This window comes from Salvelinus alpinus, chromosome 16 (genome assembly GCF_045679555.1).
Source record: "Salvelinus alpinus chromosome 16, SLU_Salpinus.1, whole genome shotgun sequence".
Taxonomy (NCBI): Eukaryota; Metazoa; Chordata; class Actinopteri; order Salmoniformes; family Salmonidae; genus Salvelinus; species Salvelinus alpinus.
The window spans coordinates 34,552,495-34,569,724 of NC_092101.1; the positions used below are offsets into that span (position 1 = coordinate 34,552,495).

Sequence of the window (17,230 nt, forward strand, 5' to 3'; positions counted from 1 at the left end):
TTTTTCGTTTTCGTAAACAACACTACATGACCTGACTTGTGTTATTGTAATTCTCCATGCATCAGCTCATACACTGAAAGAAAACATTCTCCCCAGAAAACCCATTACCCAAGACATATGAGCACATTAAGGACTCGGAGTAGACCTACAAAACTTCAATAGTGCAGTGCATAACCATTCTCAGGTCAGAAGAATGTTGAAACAGCTCTAATGCCTGTGCTATGTTACGCAAATGAAGTAAAAACCTTCAATGTGTTCATGCATCATACATACTGATGGGCTTCAGGAAGTTTATGGAAGGTAAATCTCCCTTTGAAATAACTAATAACTAATAACTCACACAGAGCAACATTACTTCTCCTGTTGGAAACCAGCCAGCCGCTCCTACTCTCCCTCCTCTCCTCCGGTGGTAATCACCCTACATTGTTACAGTACACTTTGCACCATTCAGCTGATAACAGGAGGAATTCCACTCCCGGTTTCAACACCAGCCCTATCTGCTTTTAATTTAACCACACGTGCTCTGTTCTAGCTCTCCCACTAGACTATTCATGTGCACACATGTACACACACACATGTTATGTTCTTCTATCCTGGAGAGGACCTAAAATGTATTTCCATTCAAATACCTATTTTTTCCTAACCCTAACCTTAACCTTAACCTGTAACCCTAACCTAAATCTAACTCCTAACCCTAACCACTAACCCCTTACCTTAGCCCTAATTCTAACCCTAACTGTAACCCCAACCCTAAACCTAACCCTAAGCTTAAAATAGCCTTTGTTCTCATGGGGATGTGTGAAATGTCCCCATGTGGGAAAATGTTCCTTGTTTTATTATCCTTGAGGGGAGTTTTGGGGATTTTTGGTCCCCACAAGGATAGAAGAACCAACACACACACACACACCTCAAGCTGCAGCACACACACAGACACACACAACAGGCTGCAGCAGTACCTACCCTACACTGTACTCCGTGGCCCTCACCCAGCGAGACTGTGAGAAGTTCACTTTACTTGCTAAAGGCCATAGCAGACATCTGGGATATCTCTGAAATCTGTATATAATTTAAGATTATGGTTGCTTTGTCTAGGCACCATTTTTTGGAACTACTTGCGGAGTTCACAGGTTTAGAGATATTACTTGCTTTCGGTATTATGTCACTCACCTACAACTACGCCAAAATCCAAAGGGCTAATTTCCTACTCTCTCATTGACTTATATTTCCTTCCGTTCTCACGCAAGAAACGGATTGTACCTATGAATGTTGTGGGAAAGGTTAGTAATTCAAACAAACACAAAGTGCTATATAGAGAGGTCATTGCCTCACCATTTCATTCACCTAGTCTCTCCGTGTGTCTCATAATGTGTCTCCTTGTGTCCTGTCTCCTGTAGAGAACCCAGGTCTGCAGGACGACAGAGAGGGCTATCCGAGCAGGTGGCAACGCTCACCTCCAGACCCTGACCCAGACCCCGAACCCTCCCGTAGAGGCTCTCGCAAGAAAAGCAAAAAGCCCAAGAACAGCAGCCGGGACTGCCGCATGGAGAAGAAGGAGATGCGTGTCAGAGACCTGGGCCTGGGCTTCGACTCAGATGAAATCATCCTGTTTAAGTACTGTGTGGGGACGTGCTCGAGCTCCCGTAAGAACTACGACCTGGCCCTTAAGGCCCTGATGGAGAACGAGAGTATCCCCAGCAGGAAGGTGAGCGCCCACCCCTGCTGCCGGCCCACCCGCTACGAGACTGTCTCCTTCATGGATGCCCAGACTATATGGCAGACCATCAAGTGGCTGTCAGCGGCTAACTGTAGCTGTGTGGGGTGACGGGCGGGGAGTAAGAGGATGTCTACCTGCAGAACACACATGCATAAAGAAACTCCAGGGTGAAGAGAGGAAGTGGCTAAGATGCCTTCACTGTGGGCGTGTTGGGCATAAATGGTGGATCAGAGCCTGGACCGAAGCCTTGGCCCAACGGCTGGGTTTCAGCCTGATGTGGATCCACTTTGGATTAACCAGTCTTCTCGGGTAGGGAAAGCACGGATGCAAGATAGAGATACAGCCTATCAAACCCCTATGTTTAACAGAGGAGTTACATCCTCAGTCAGAGCCCAGGAGTCACGGCTCTGGAGACTGGTGAGGAATGGAGTTCCTGGGCAGGGACTGGGGTGGTTAGGACTGGATGTCTCCCTCCCTGTGCTGACAGCAAGATGTCCCATAAGAGGGTGCTCTTCACTTGGTGTCTGCCCTCGTGCCTTTTGTTATGTCAAAAAAGAGGAGATGGTGAAGCAAAAGCCTTGGACCATTGGACCTTAACTCTGAACCAGAAGAGGAGCATTTTGGGTTACATGGCACCTGACCGTAAAGAGGGCAACCAGTTTGAAGAACAAATACTTGTGAAGAAATATTAAGAAGTTAAGTTTTTTTGGTTTCGAAGGCTCTCCAATAAGACCAAAATAACTATGAGATGTAATGCATTTTTATGTTTCCTTCATCCATGGCAGCTCATCCACATAGGAATTGGTCATAGCAAGGTAGCTTTGAGCCAACCGTAGTACATCTCCCATCTCCAAGTGTTTCATCATGGCATTCAGTTGATTCCTATGACAAAGCACACATCTACTCTTACTTTAGTAACTCATGCATGCTTTGAGAACAATACCAAAACGGTATCAACTGTACCTACTTAGATTAACTGTAAAGTCTAGCAGAATCTGAAGCACTTGTTTGTAGCTTGGCCCAACTTGTTTACTGTACACTATAAACAGTGTGTTGTAGGATGCCATCACAGGGCCAAGGTCAGTCATGGCCCAGCCATACCTCATGCTGACTGACACACAGCTTTCATCACATGGTTTATTTTCAGCTCTGAACGTGGCACTTCACCGCTGTCAATTTAACTTTTTGGATTACAAAGATAATTGAGCATATTGACAGCTGTTATTCAGAATGTGCTTATCATATTTTGTACCGTGATAGTATACTGTAAATATCTCATATTGCATAATTTATCTATGTTATGTTTCTTATGGACAAACAGAACTCTTCATTGACACCACTCTGTTGCATCTGTGTTGAAGGAACGTTTGAGTGGACCCCATATGTACATAATGTCTTCTGATTGGCTGCCTCTCCACACCTGACCAATGAAATGGAGACATACAGCAGAGAGAATAAGACATAATGTACTGTAGATACAGTATATCAAAACAAGGGGAAAGTTTACGAACTAATGTATCCCACATATTGCATTATAGTATATTTATGTATTTATAAAGTATTGTATAAACTGTAGCTCCCTCTCTCTCAGTGTTCTTTAGATTGTTGATGGTTAAGCGACAGTGTAGGTGTTGAGAAACATATTCATATCAAGTGGTGTTAAGAAAATAAAAGTGAAGCATTATTTTTGTTCAACTGTTGAAGTTTGTACAGTAGGATTTCATAAAGAAATGTTCATCTGTTTGTAGTAGGCTATGCACATCGTGTACATTGTGCCTAGTTCTCAGGATCATGCTGTTATGTTTTACATTAGCTGAAAGACATATATCTCCTCAATCCCTTTATAGTTAGATATCATCTGGAGAACTATTGTTTATTATAGAAATGTTATGATCAATCTTTCAAGAAGTGTTTGTATTCACAATAATCAACAATCAAGAGTCTATTGAAAGATGTATCCATACATTGTTATTATATCCATGATGTCATTCATTGTCTCAATCTGTGTTGCCTACCCAGATCCCACCACCAATGGTAGGCCTACTAAAGTTTAACCAAACCATGTACTGAGAGAGGTTTCTATTCCATTTTAACCATGTGCTTCAACCGTAACACGTGCAGAGATTTTGTGTTTGCTAGTTGTTCACAGAAATATGTTTAGGGACTGGCAAAGTGTGAACACAGATGATAACTGGTCTTTATTCTGCCTTCAGTACATGTACGGTTTGTGGTTATATTAAGCTGCAGCATCTGGTGTGCGTTTAATCTGCAAACATGGGGCCTTCACCCATCGTTTAAGTCCAAACTTAACTTCCCTGTTAGATGCCATGCATCTCATCATCGCCGAATTGTACATTAGGGAAAGTATTTATTACATTTAAATTATTTATTTATTGTCATTTTATGTTATACACTTGTTCTTACAAATATCAGATGTTTATAATTTATGAAGTGGCCATGTATGCTTTATTTTCTTTTACTGTTGTTTTCTCTGTGGAAAGAGAATGTTTCCAAGCAACAAGTCTCTGCCCCCCCCCCCCCCCCCCCCCCACAGACAAGGAGGGATTTACCTTTCAAAACAGTGCATGTAGGTATATCCACTATCCACTACATTTTTATATGAACCAGATACACTGATAGAAAACAAGCTAATGTAACCTGGTGTAGCCTCCTCCACTAGCTCTGTCAGTCACATGTGTTGCCAGGGAACCTTGCCAAGAGATGAGTGTCAGTCCCTGGCACCCTGGTATCAGAGACCCAACACTTCTGTTCCCTTTTAGATGTTGCTCTAAAACCCAATTCATACCCTACACGAGTACACATCCACAATTAGCTATGCAAAATGGCAATCCTGCGTTGTTCTGTCGCAAATATATGCAAATGTGTGCAGCCCCACAATTTGGAACTCAACGCAAGTATGTAGGATTACCTCTTGCATAGTTAATTGCATTCTTTGATTGTTTACTTGTGTAGGTTATAAATTAGGCTTAAAGGGAATCTTCACAATTTTTCAACTTCATATTTATCATCTCTAGCATCACCCCAACATCAACATATGTGAAAATGGTGCATTTCTATGTTTTGTAGTAAAAAGATAAGGGTAGATAAGTGTTTCCAATGACATCATCGGTGTGGATTGTGTGATTTTGACCAATTGTGAGTAGGCATTTTCTACTAATTGTCGACTAACTGGTTGATGTCATTAGAAACACTTATCTTTCTCCATCTTTTTTTACTACAAAACATATAAACGCGCCATTTTCACATATGTTGACGTTGAGGAGGTGCTGGAGATGATGAATATAAAGTAGAAAAATGTTGAATTTTCCCTTTTAAGTCAGACACAGCACTAGGCCTACTCCTGTTCATGGGACCTTGTTGTAGTTCCATACATTTACCTGTTATTAAAACAACCTTATTATCCAGTGTTTAACGAAGACAATAAATGTTGGTATTCATATTATATTGACATGGTAGTGTATTGTTATTCTTGTTATTATTGTTATTATTATTATTGTTATTGTGTTACTGTCATGTCTGAAAGGTCTCATGGATACTATTGTTGTACTTCTCTTAAAAGAATAAAGCTTATTTAAATATGAAAATATGTATCTCCTGTCCTGATATTGGTATCTCCTGTCCTTTTTTTACATACACCCGACCTAACCATACCCCTGATAAAAATGTGCATTAAGATAGAAATACACAAAGGTCATATATGGTACATCTGCAATAGGCGGAGTTTAATCAAGGAATGTTTGTGACTGTAATCATAACTGTTTATAAGTAGTTGTTACTAATGGCTTTTAATTAAGGAAGAACAGTGCAGACGCAAAGTTTGGTAACAGAAGGACGGCACAAACGGCACAAACCATCATTCTGTTACCAAATTTTGCATCTGCACAGTTCTTCAAGTAAATGTTTGTTTGTAAAATGTTCAGTGGAAACTGGTAAAAGTAGTCCTTGTGCATAGAGTTGTATGGTTTGTTCAACTTTGCAATCGTTGGTTTTTGTTTGACATACATTTTAAAGTGAAAAATTCCGCATCACTCTGTGACCATGGAATTGCCCAGGACTGAATGCAGATCTGAGTTCATTCATCAATAACTCTTTGGCTTCTTTGTTTCTCCCATGTATTTGTTAATGGGTTGAACAGGAGGCAGGTTCTTCATTCCCAAAACACTGGACTATTTACACCCTGCCTGAGTTCAAGTTGTTTGGCCACCTGCCCTGTGGCTGTGAGATATTATTATTACACTGTGTTCTCTCTTCAGGGGTACAGTAAAGAGATCAGAATGTAGATTTGCACCTCCTAGAGCAGGTCCTCACGCTGACTGTGTGTGGTTGATGTGTAATCAGTGAGTCATGCAATGTGCTGTAGCATAGACAGATGACAGCACATTGTCATACAGAGTGGGGCAACACTGGGGCCTGCCTCATGGTTTAAAAACGGGTCTTATCTTAACAGTAAAGGTGTTCATGCAAGAGAAACAGTCTATCAAGAGTTTGATGGTGTTGGATAAGAGAACAAGACTTGCCTTGTGTGGTAGTTTACAGAGACGTGCAGAACGTGGTGTTGGCTCTGCTTATTGAAAAAAACTCCTGTGGGAACTCCTTTTTCAATTGAGGCCCTGTCACTCAGACCATTGAAGAGCAACCATGGCAGAACGCAGGCAGTAAACTCATACACATACACACATCAACGGCCTTTCATATGATATAACCATTCTGATCACCATTGCATGTCTTCACAATATTGAGACTAAAATGTGTTCTAATCTCGGCCCCAGAACCAAATCAGCTACTTGATTTTGGCACTGTCACAATAGTGTGTTGTAATTAGCTACCAGGGCCAAATCTAACACATGAATTGGAATGCTGCAGACTAGCCTAGTTCAGTCTAGACTCAGTCAGTGATGCTGCAGACTAGCCTAGTTCAGGCTAGAAGCTCATGTCAGTGATGCTGCAGACTAGCCTAGTTCAGTTTAGACTTAGTCGGTGATGCTGCAGACTAGCCTAGTTCAGTCTAGACTCAGTCAGTGATGCTGCAGACTAGCCTAGTTCAGTCTAGACTCAGTCAGTGATGCTGCAGACTAGCCTAGTTTAGTCTAGACTCAGTCAGTGATGCTGCAGACTAGCCTAGTTCAGTCTAGACTCAGTCAGTGATGCTGCAGACTAGCCTAGTTTAGTCTAGACTCAGTCAGTGATGCTGCAGACTAGCCTAGTTCAGTCTAGACTCAGTCAGTGATGCTGCAGACTAGCCTAGTTTAGTCTAGACTCAGTCAGTGATGCTGCAGACTAGCCTAGTTTAGTCTAGACTCAGTCAGTGATGCTGCAGACTAGCCTAGTTCAGTCTAGATTCAGTCAGAGATAATGATAATGACTCAGGTGTCTAAAATAGGAACCTGACCCTGGATCATATCACCTGTCCTTTCACCTGCCCACGTCCCATATAGCTTTGCATGAGAGAAAGACAGACCACAATAAAACAGAAGCTGATTGGGAAACCCTCAACTTGTATCCCATATGGAACCCCATTCCCTACATAGTGCACTACTTTTGACCAGAGCCCCATGGACCCTGGTCAAAAGTAGAGCACTAAATTGAGAATAGAGTGCCATTTGGGATGCACACACCGTGGCAGCCGGCCAGGTCAGTGGTTACCTAGACCTCACCTCACCTTACCACACCCAGCTCTGCCCTGCCCCCATGTTTCCTGATCCTGGTTTACAAGGGATAAGGGGAGGCTGTGGAGAAACCTTGCAGAGTTTATGGAAACTCTTATGTTTCTTATCAGACATGTGAATGGGAGATCTGCACTGGCTGTAGGAACATTAACTCCATGTTAACACAGGTGTGGTACAGATGCCCAAACACAGAGATGAACAGTGATGATAAAGATATTTAAGCTTTTCACACTTGAAGTAGCATAATCTTTACCTAGCAATCAATTCAGTAAAAGACAGTGTTGGGGAAGCTACTCTGAAAATATAGTTTACCAAGCTTCACACTGGAAGAAGTTAAGCTACACTAGAGCTACCCTTAAGAAACATATTGTTTACTTCAGTAAAGTTACTCTGAAAAAGTAGTTCACTACATCCAAACTATTTAGTGAAAAATTGTCATAGACTGCAAATTGCAAGGGCAGATCACGTTTGGGTCATACGTTAACATAGTGTGTAATTTAGCCTATTAAACACCCAAAAATATGTTTCAAGTGAGAATTATGCAGGTCTTATGCAAAACAAAGGAAAAGATTGCCTACTTCACCTGTATTTTCTTTTCGGAAAAAAGTAGTGTAGTTACAGTAGTTAGCTGACCGCTACATGGCAAAAAAGTTATTAAAACTACTGAAAACACTACCTAGATTTGAATTTAGTTCAAATACCACCAAGCTACTGCAAAATATAGTTAAATTACTAGTTGAACTACATGTAGTTCACTACTCCCCAACACTGGTAAAAGGGGAATTCAGTATTTGTAAGGGTTTCCCAGCTCTGTGAATTGTGGTCTATGAGCAGATGTCAACAACATAACATAAAGAAGACACAGCTAGACACATGCTTTTAATCATGACAAAAAAATGGATACTGATAAAACTACTGAATAAAACTGCCATTCAACATTATAATCTCACATGTGTAATGTGTTGTCAACTGAGTGCTGCATAGCCTGTCTCAGTAGGTCCCCTGGTGGCCAATGATGGCCTATGAGCTTTTTCCCACACTGTATTTCCAAAACTAGAATTATTTTTTGAGCCTTAACGGCCGCCATATGATTGTGCAACCTGCGCGCGGGATATTTAACAGACGTAAACAAACCACGGAGAAACATGGGAGTCTAGCTAGCTAGCTAATCAATTGTTGTAGCAACTGTCATGTATCGTTTGTCAACTTAACTATTCATCTACAGCAGTTATCATATCCTAACCGCCCCATTAATCACCAGAGACGAGGAAAATGGTAAGTAGTTCGTTGTTAATACGCTTGTTGTCGAAGCAGCAGTTGCTAGCTCGCTAACGTTACTTCAGTGCATAGCCAGAATGTTGAATACAATTCAATTTGATCTCACTCTAACGTTACCGGTTTCCTTGGTGGTTGGTCCTTATGCAGCGCGGAATTTGAGACACCATATCCACAATAATCCAAACTGCGAACAGACTGGTTTTCTGAATGGTTCTCTATTTCTTCACCTGACAAATCCCTTTTGTCTCTACTTCACTTCATGTCAACAACAAAAATCTTACATGTGCACCATATATGTGCATGAGGCTTGTGGGGGAACATTTATTTTGACATTAGGAGGAGCAGAGAGAAAATTATTTGTGACATTAAATGGTCTACTCAAATGTGTATTATGTCATGACAGAGGAGAAGCCTAGCACCAAGCCAGGTTGCCAAAAGGAAGAATGGAGGAGATTTGTCCGAGGATGAGGATTGGAATCCAGAAGAAGATGTAAGTTATGTTTGAGTTGATCAGAAACTCATCCATTTTGACTATGATGTCCTACTTATATTTCACTGTAATGTCAAGCAGATAGGATAACACAACATGTTGTTTCAGACCAAAAGAAGGAAAGGAGGAAATGAAAACAGAGAAAGCTATATCTCTCCCTTCAGAAAGCCTTTGACACAGTTGACCAACCAGCCCGTATGTGTGGACAGCAATGCACACGTGAGTATGGTCATTTTGACGCATAAATGTATTTGGCATGTGCTTACACAAACACTCAGTATAATGCTGTTATAGACATGCCAATCATTTTGAAGTACTTTGCTCATGGATGTATTGTCTTTACAGGAAGCCTTCATTCGAAGTATTCTCTCAAAACCTTTTAAAATCCCCATCCCCAATTACACGGGTAAGTAAATATGTCAAATCAATGTTGCTACCCTAGGTCTTCTCCACATATCTCACATATTTCTATATGACTATCTTTAGGAACAGTCTCAGTATATTATGCTGGATGGATCTATCTATTACAATGGTATTGTGTTTGTTCTATAGGCTCTCTGGGGATAAGAGCACTAGGACTGAAGCGTGCGGGGGTGAGGAAGTCTCTTCACGACCCATTTGAAAATGGTGCACTGGTCCTCTATGAGCCTCCAGTGCTGAGTGCTCATGAGCTGATAAAAGCAGAGAAGTGAGTTCATCTCAATATTTAGGGAGGGATTAGAAAATGTTCATGTGAAGTCCGTAGCGCAATTATGGTAAGGAAAGGGAGAGATTAGGAAAAACATGGTGATGTGAAGTCAGTAGCTCAGTTACGGTCTCGGATTGTTATAAAGATCAGACTTTTGGTGATAACTTTGCACAAAATGACATGTTGTAGTAGAAGTTTATTAATATGTTTCTCTGTGTGCAGAGATAAACTGCCTGTACATGTTGTCGTGGATCCAGTCCTTGGAAAGGTCCTCAGACCCCATCAGAGAGAGGTACAGTCTCTTTGTAAATCTTGATACTTTTCTGTGTCCCAAATGGCACCTTATTCCCTATATAGTGCACTAGTTTTGACCAGGTCCCAGAGCACACTTAATTGTATTTGTGTATACTTTTGTTTCTAATAACCAGATTTTGTTGTATTCTGTCAGGGAGTGAAATTCCTGTGGGATTGTGTGACCGGGAGACGTATTGCCGACTCATATGGCTGCATCATGGCTGATGAGATGGGGCTGGGGAAAACCCTGCAGTGTATTGCCCTCATGTGGACCCTGCTGCGCCAGAGTCCTGATGCCAAGCCTGAGATAGACAAGGCCATTGTTGTTTCACCCTCCAGTTTGGTTCGTAACTGGTACAACGAGGTGGGAAAGTGGCTGGGCGGACGCATCACACCGGTGGCCATCGATGGGGGATCCAAGGAGGAGATAGACAAAAAAATAGGTAGGTTTGTTTTGACCATTAAGCATTATTCCTGTTGTGGCAATACCCTTAGCAGTGGCATGGTTGTTCCCAGGACTCCCTGGGGAAACAGTGACAATTGTTACTTAGTGGACTATTCAGGCTAAATAAATAAGAATAACATAAAATGTTAACATTGAACTGGGTTTATGTGCTTGACAGTGAACTGGGTTTATGTGCTTGACAGTGAACTGGGTTTATGTGCTTGACAGTGAACTGGGTTTATGTGCTTGACAGTGAACTGGGTTTATGTGCTTGACAGTGAACTGGGTTTATGTGCTTGACAGTGAACTGGGTTTATGTGCTTGACAGTGAACTGGGTTTATGTGCTTGACAGTGAACTGGGTTTATGTGCTTGACAGTGAACTTCATGACTCAGCATGGCTTGAGGGTTCCTACTCCAATCCTGATCATTTCATATGAGACGTTCCGGCTTCATGCTGAAGTTCTACACAAAGGAAAAGTGGGACTTGTCATCTGTGATGAGGTACCGTGACGAGGAGATGCAGGCCAATATTCACAATGTGGTGCTGATCTAGGATCAGGTCCCCACTCTTATTAATTACTGATCCTAGATCAGCACTCCTACTCTGTTTTATGAACACAGGTCATGGTTCTTAGGCTTCTGCTCAGGTTTTGGATTGATGTTATCCTCAAATGGACCATATACAAGTAGTAATATATTGTAAATATATATTTAACCTGGTTATGCCAATAACACCTTGTTCCTTGTGCACCCTGTAGGGTCATCGGCTGAAGAACTCGGACAACCAGACGTACCAAGCTCTGAATGCTATGAGTGCCCAGAGGAGGGTGCTGATCTCAGGCACTCCCATTCAGAATGACCTGCTGGAATACTTCAGTCTGGTGCACTTTGTCAACGCTGGCATCCTGGGTAAGCTGACACTACTTACAACTACATGGAGGAAAATGGACAAAATTCAATAAAAAGTTGATGTGAAAATTTCTAAGGTATGTATGCTTTCTGAATAGACGGAAAGACATGTTAAATTAGGTCGGTTAGATCGCCCCTTCTCTGCCTTCTAACTGTCCTCCTGTGGTTTTTCTTTCCCTTCTCAGGAACAGCCCAGGAGTTTAAGAAGCGTTTTGAATTCCCCATCCTGAAGGGTCGTGATGCAGACGCCAGCGGCAAAGACAGGCAGGTTGGAGAGGAGAAACTCAAGGAGCTGATCAGCATTGTCAATGGGTAAACCTCACACGTTGCTGGAGACTTAATAATTTACCTACAACACAATGGACATCTTTATGGTCATGTGTATTTTCAGACTATCTGCCTAATATATCTTAGCTTGGCTGAAGCGCAGACCCACATGGTACACAGTGAGCAAGTCGGTCGCTTTAGTAAGGCAAAACATAACTACTTAATAGGTCCGGGACAATACCAGTTCGTGATACTCGTTAGTATCGTGGCAAGGAAGCAAAACATGAAACTTTAGGAAAACCAAAATCCTTATTTTGTCATCCAGACTTTCATTTTATTTATTTTCCAACCTATAGCACACAATATTTTACATACAGCAGGTTTTTAAAGGACCAAAGAGTTTGGTCTGCTTCGTGTTTTCACTTTTGCCATGGGAAAACTTTTGTGATACTGGTATCATCACAGCCCTATACCTAATATTTTTCTGTCCTTGGTGGTTTTAGATGCTTGATTCGGAGAACCTCAGACATCCTCTCAAAGTATCTTCCTGTTAAGATCGAGCAGGTCGTCTGTTGCAGGTAACTCTTCCATTTTCATGTATTTTTACATTTTAAGATTTTATTATATGTATTGATTGCAACTGACCACTGATAATGGTATTTCTGATGGTATTAACAGGTGTGTTTACTGTCACAAATAATGGTGTCGCGGTTCAACTAATTGCAAATGTATACTACCTGAATAGTCATTACAGGCGTATAGGGACCCTTGAATATACAAGTTAATTTTGGTAGGAATACTATAAAATACAAATAAGTTGATGTTGGATAGTAAACATTACCAAAAAAGCTTCCAGAAGTAATCAAGGCACTCTCATTTAGTGGAAAGATTTAAAAGCCTGTATTGTTCACGGCTTAATATTTGCGTGTTCTCTGCAGGCTGACCCCCCTCCAGTCAGAGCTGTATAAACTGTTCCTGAGGCAGGCTAAGCCCTTACAGACACTGCAGCAGCAGGGCAAGATCAGTGTCTCCTCTCTGTCCTCCATCACCTCTCTCAAGAAGCTCTGTAACCGTAAGTGTCCAAACAACAAATCAACTGGTGCTTTCTTATATGTATTGTCTTTATTTTATTATTAGTGAAATCCTCCCATGTACATTTCTGTCCTGACACAACTTGTTTTTGTTGTTGTGTGTGGATATCCTTTTGTTAGCTGTTTGGTTTTGCATCAGTGTATGTTGGTCTGTTGTATTGTGACTTTTTTCTCCTTTGCCTCCCAGACCCGGCTCTCATCTATGATAAGTGTGTGGAGGGAGATGAGGGCTTCGATGGGGCCCTGGATCTCTTCCCTACAGGATACTCCACCAAGGCTGTGGAGCCACAGCTTTCTGGTAAGAACACATTATTTAGTTTTAGGAATGATTAGGGACAGGTAACACTTAGAACTCGCAGATATAATTCATTACGATGCTGTTTTTTAATGCATTGTCATGAGCATGTACAGTATTATCCCCTTATAATTAAGCAATAAGGCCTGAGGAGGTGTGGTATATGGCTAATATTCCACAGCTAAGGGCTGTTCTTACGCACAATGTAACGCGGAGTTCTTGGACACAACCCTTAGCCATGGTACATTGGCCATATACCACAAACCCCAGAGGTGGCTTATTGCTATTATAAACTGGTTACCAACAAAAAAAAGTGTCATACGAATGGTATACAGTCAGCCAATCAGCATTCAGGGCTCGAACCACCTGATTTTATAATTAATTATAATCACCCCATTGTTAATATGGGATCTATAATGACGTTGATCTTTCCTCCAGGTAAAATGCTGGTTCTGGACTATATCCTGGCCATGACCAGAAGCACCACCAGTGACAAAGTGGTGTTGGTCTCCAACTACACACAAACACTGGACCTCTTTGAGAAGCTCTGTCGAACTCGAAGGTAAGAAAGGAACTGACACAGGAGCTGTCACAACCATTGTTTTCAGTTATTCTTGAAAATGAACTTTGAGATTGGAAAGAAACCGCTTTTTTCTTTTGATCAGATACCTCTACGTTCGGCTTGATGGCACAATGTCCATCAAGAAGAGAGCAAAGATAGTGGAGAGGTTCAACAGCCCATCTGTAGGTAGTGAACATGTTGTAAATGGCATCTTGCTATAAGAGTTTGTTTGATCATGAGTATTTACATGACATCTCTCTCACTCAGAGCCCAGAGTTCATATTTATGCTGAGCAGCAAAGCTGGGGGTTGTGGCCTGAATCTGATTGGTGCTAATCGCCTGGTGATGTTTGACCCTGACTGGAACCCAGCCAATGACGAGCAGGCCATGGCTCGAGTCTGGAGAGATGGACAGAAAAAGACCTGCTACATCTACAGACTGCTTTCAGTGAGTAGAACAGAGAATGACGAGTATCATACTGAAAAGTGGTGTCGGCCGCAAATTAGTTAATTCATTCATTTGATTTATATCGCTTTTCCAAGTGCTTGGGGAGGGAGGGGAGTCTCACCTCGGTATGGTGGTATTTGCAATTGAACTATCAAAATGGTGTTTTACGTCACGTGTATGACTGACAGTTGCTATGTGTGTTCCTGCAGACAGGGACAATTGAGGAGAAGATCCTTCAGAGACAGGCCCATAAGAAGGCTCTGAGCAGCTGTGTGGTGGATGAAGAGCAGGATGTGGAGAGACACTTCTCTCTGGGGGAGCTACGAGAACTCTTTCATCTCAGTGAGGAGACCACCAGTGACACGCATGACAGGTACACACACACACGACCGGTACAAACACAGTTCGCAGCAGTAGGCAGAGCCCATTGACACTAATTTAAAGTTGAGGTCAATTCTTGGATGTTGTTACATCCTCCCTCTTTGGAAGAGTTCAAGTATAATTTAAAACATCTTATGTGTTCGAGACTTACCTTAATCACAACGCTTGTATTTGTCCACTAATGTTAACTATTCTGTCTCCTGTGCCCCTGCCAGGTTCCGCTGTCGGCGCTGTGTGAATGGGCGACAGGTGCGGCCCCCTCCTGAGGACTCTGATTGTACCTGTGACCTGTCCCAGTGGCAACACTGCTCTGACAAGAGGGGCCTGAGAGACCCCATACTGCAGGCCTCCTGGGATGCTGCCATCTCCTTTGTCTTCCACCAGCGCTCCCACGAGGACCAGAGAGGGGTCGTGTGACAGCCATGCGGTCTGAGACAACCAGGAGTCATGGTATTTGACGAGAGGGCCCAGCCCTGAACCAAGGACGGCCAACCAGCACGTAGGAGCAACGTTACTGGACAAGAGGGCCCAGGAAAACTGTCTGCGCTATCTGGAATCCTTGGGATGTCCGTACCCTAAACCGCTACCCCATTTAAATTTCAATGTGGTAGGGACGTCCCAAGGACCCGGGATTGCACGGACCCTAGAAAAACGGACAAAAAGAGACAAGCTATCTTATGATGGGAATACTACTTATCGTGATGGATTCACGGCTGAATTCCCCCATACTCTTTTATAAGGGTGTGTAACAGAGTAATAACCATATTGAAGACCATTTTCTTCTTATGAAAAGGCAATCCTACCTGCAATTGTCCACACATCTCTCTTACAGTCTTTTGTGTTGTAGCCACAGTGTAAATGTTATTGTGTATTGTTTTCTGTTAAATCGTATATTTTTTTCCCTTGATAGTGAAAATGTTTTGTAAAGAACTGACAATTTCACTAATGTCAGGATTTATTGAACCAAGACAATTGTTAGCAATTCAACAAACAAGATATTAACAAAACAATTATTTAAGGGCTGCAGATGCTGCATTAAAGATGACAATATGTCAACAATAACATAGATGCCGAGTAAAGGGTAACAAACAGAAACATTGGTGAGCTGAACAAGATAAAGGAAATGGTGCATTTTTTTAAACATTTCACACAATTAGGATACAGAGTTCATTATTATTTCACAATTTGAAACGCCATATAAGGCCACTTATTATTAGTTATTTTTGGCTTTAGGCATGCAACAGTCTTGATTAGGGTTGTAAAGGAAGGGTATACTACTGGATGTATTTCCAGTGAACTACCAGAATGTTGGAGGATTCTATGTAATCCAATCTATCAAGACTTGTGCATTTAAGATTTGTACAGGTGCATAATAACCTCTGGCCCTTTGTGTGGCCTTACCACATGTAAAATATTTTATAGAGTGACAGTTGTAAAACATTATCCGGAATATAAACCATTGGTGTTTAATATGAGGTGTTCAGCATGAAATATATATATATTTTTTTACAAAGTCTATATTTACAGTATTTCTTGCCTATGTTTTGGAGTCTAACTGGTGGCAGTTGTGAAAAAAAATCAGTGGGAAGAGTTGCAGAGTTAACTGAAAATAATGCCATTGATGATTAGATGCTTTCCCCCCCCCCCCCCCCCCCCATTAATTAGGCAATTTTCTCTTGAACCATGTGGTCTCTGTACTAGAAACTCATGGGCACATGAATATATATATATATATATCACAGCAAAAAAAGAAACTGTCAACTGTCTTTATTTTCATCAAACTTAACATGTGTAAATATCAAATCAAATTTTATTAGTCACATACACATGGTTAGCAGATGTTAATGCGAGTGTAGCGAAATGCTTGTGCTTCTAGTTCCGACAATGCAGTAATAACCAACAAGTAATCTAACCTAACAATTCCACAACTACTACCTTATACACACACACAAGTGTAAAGGGATGAAGAATATGTACATAAAGATATATGAATGAGTGGTGGTACAGAACGGCATGGCAAGATGCAGTAGATGGTATAGAGTACGGTATATACATATGAGATGAGTACTGTAGGGTATGTAAACATAAAGTGGCATAGTTTAAAGTGGCTAGTGGTACATGTATTACATAAAGATGGCAAGATGCAGTAGATGATATAGAGTACAGTATATACATATGAGATGGGTAATGTAGGGTATGTAAACATTATATTAAGTGGCATTGTTTAAAGTGGCTAGTGGTACATTTTTACATAATTTCCATCAATTCCCATTTTTAAAGTGGCTGGAGTTGAGTCAGTATGTTGGCAGCGGCCGCTAAATGTTAGTGGTGGCTGTTTAACAGTCTGATGGCCTTGAGATAGAAGCTGTTTTTCAGTCTCTCGGTCCCTGCTTTGATGCACCTGTACTGACCTCGCCTTCTGGATGATAGCGGGGTGAACAGGCAGTGGCTTGGGTGGTTGTTGTCCTTGATGATCTTTATGGCCTTCCTGTGACATCGGGTGGTGTAGGTGTCCTGGAGGGCAGGTAGTTTGACCCCGGTGATGCGTTCTGCAGACCTCACTACCCTCTGGAGAGCCTTACGGTTGTGGGCGGAGCAGTTGCCGTACCAGGCGGTGATACAGCCCGACAGGATGCTCTCGATTGTGCATCTGTAGAAGTTTGTGAGTGCTTTTGGTGAC

The 17,230-nt window shown here is 41.8% G+C and overlaps 2 protein-coding genes across 2 annotated transcripts in view; both read left to right on the top strand.

Annotated features, from left to right (window-relative positions):
- Positions 1-5,311, top strand: part of LOC139541397 (neurturin) — a 34,730-nt gene extending 29,419 nt beyond the window's left edge. Inside the window, exon 4 of the mRNA XM_071346005.1 lies at positions 1,395-5,311. Within this exon, the coding sequence (XP_071202106.1) occupies positions 1,395-1,822 (428 nt within the window). The 3' untranslated portion in view covers positions 1,823-5,311. The remainder of the gene's footprint in view (positions 1-1,394) is intronic.
- A 3,186-nt stretch (positions 5,312-8,497) lies between these two features.
- Positions 8,498-16,066, top strand: rad54l (RAD54 like). The gene is made up of 18 exons (XM_071346006.1): positions 8,498-8,676; positions 9,083-9,169; positions 9,278-9,388; positions 9,515-9,575; positions 9,722-9,857; positions 10,080-10,149; positions 10,306-10,594; positions 10,975-11,099; positions 11,357-11,507; positions 11,693-11,819; positions 12,278-12,352; positions 12,713-12,846; positions 13,053-13,163; positions 13,599-13,722; positions 13,826-13,904; positions 13,990-14,169; positions 14,379-14,542; positions 14,766-16,066. The coding sequence occupies exons 1-18, from the start codon at positions 8,674-8,676 to the stop codon at positions 14,965-14,967; spliced, it is 2,229 nt and encodes a 742-aa protein (XP_071202107.1). The 5' UTR covers positions 8,498-8,673; the 3' UTR covers positions 14,968-16,066.
- The last annotated feature ends 1,164 nt before the right edge of the window (positions 16,067-17,230 follow it).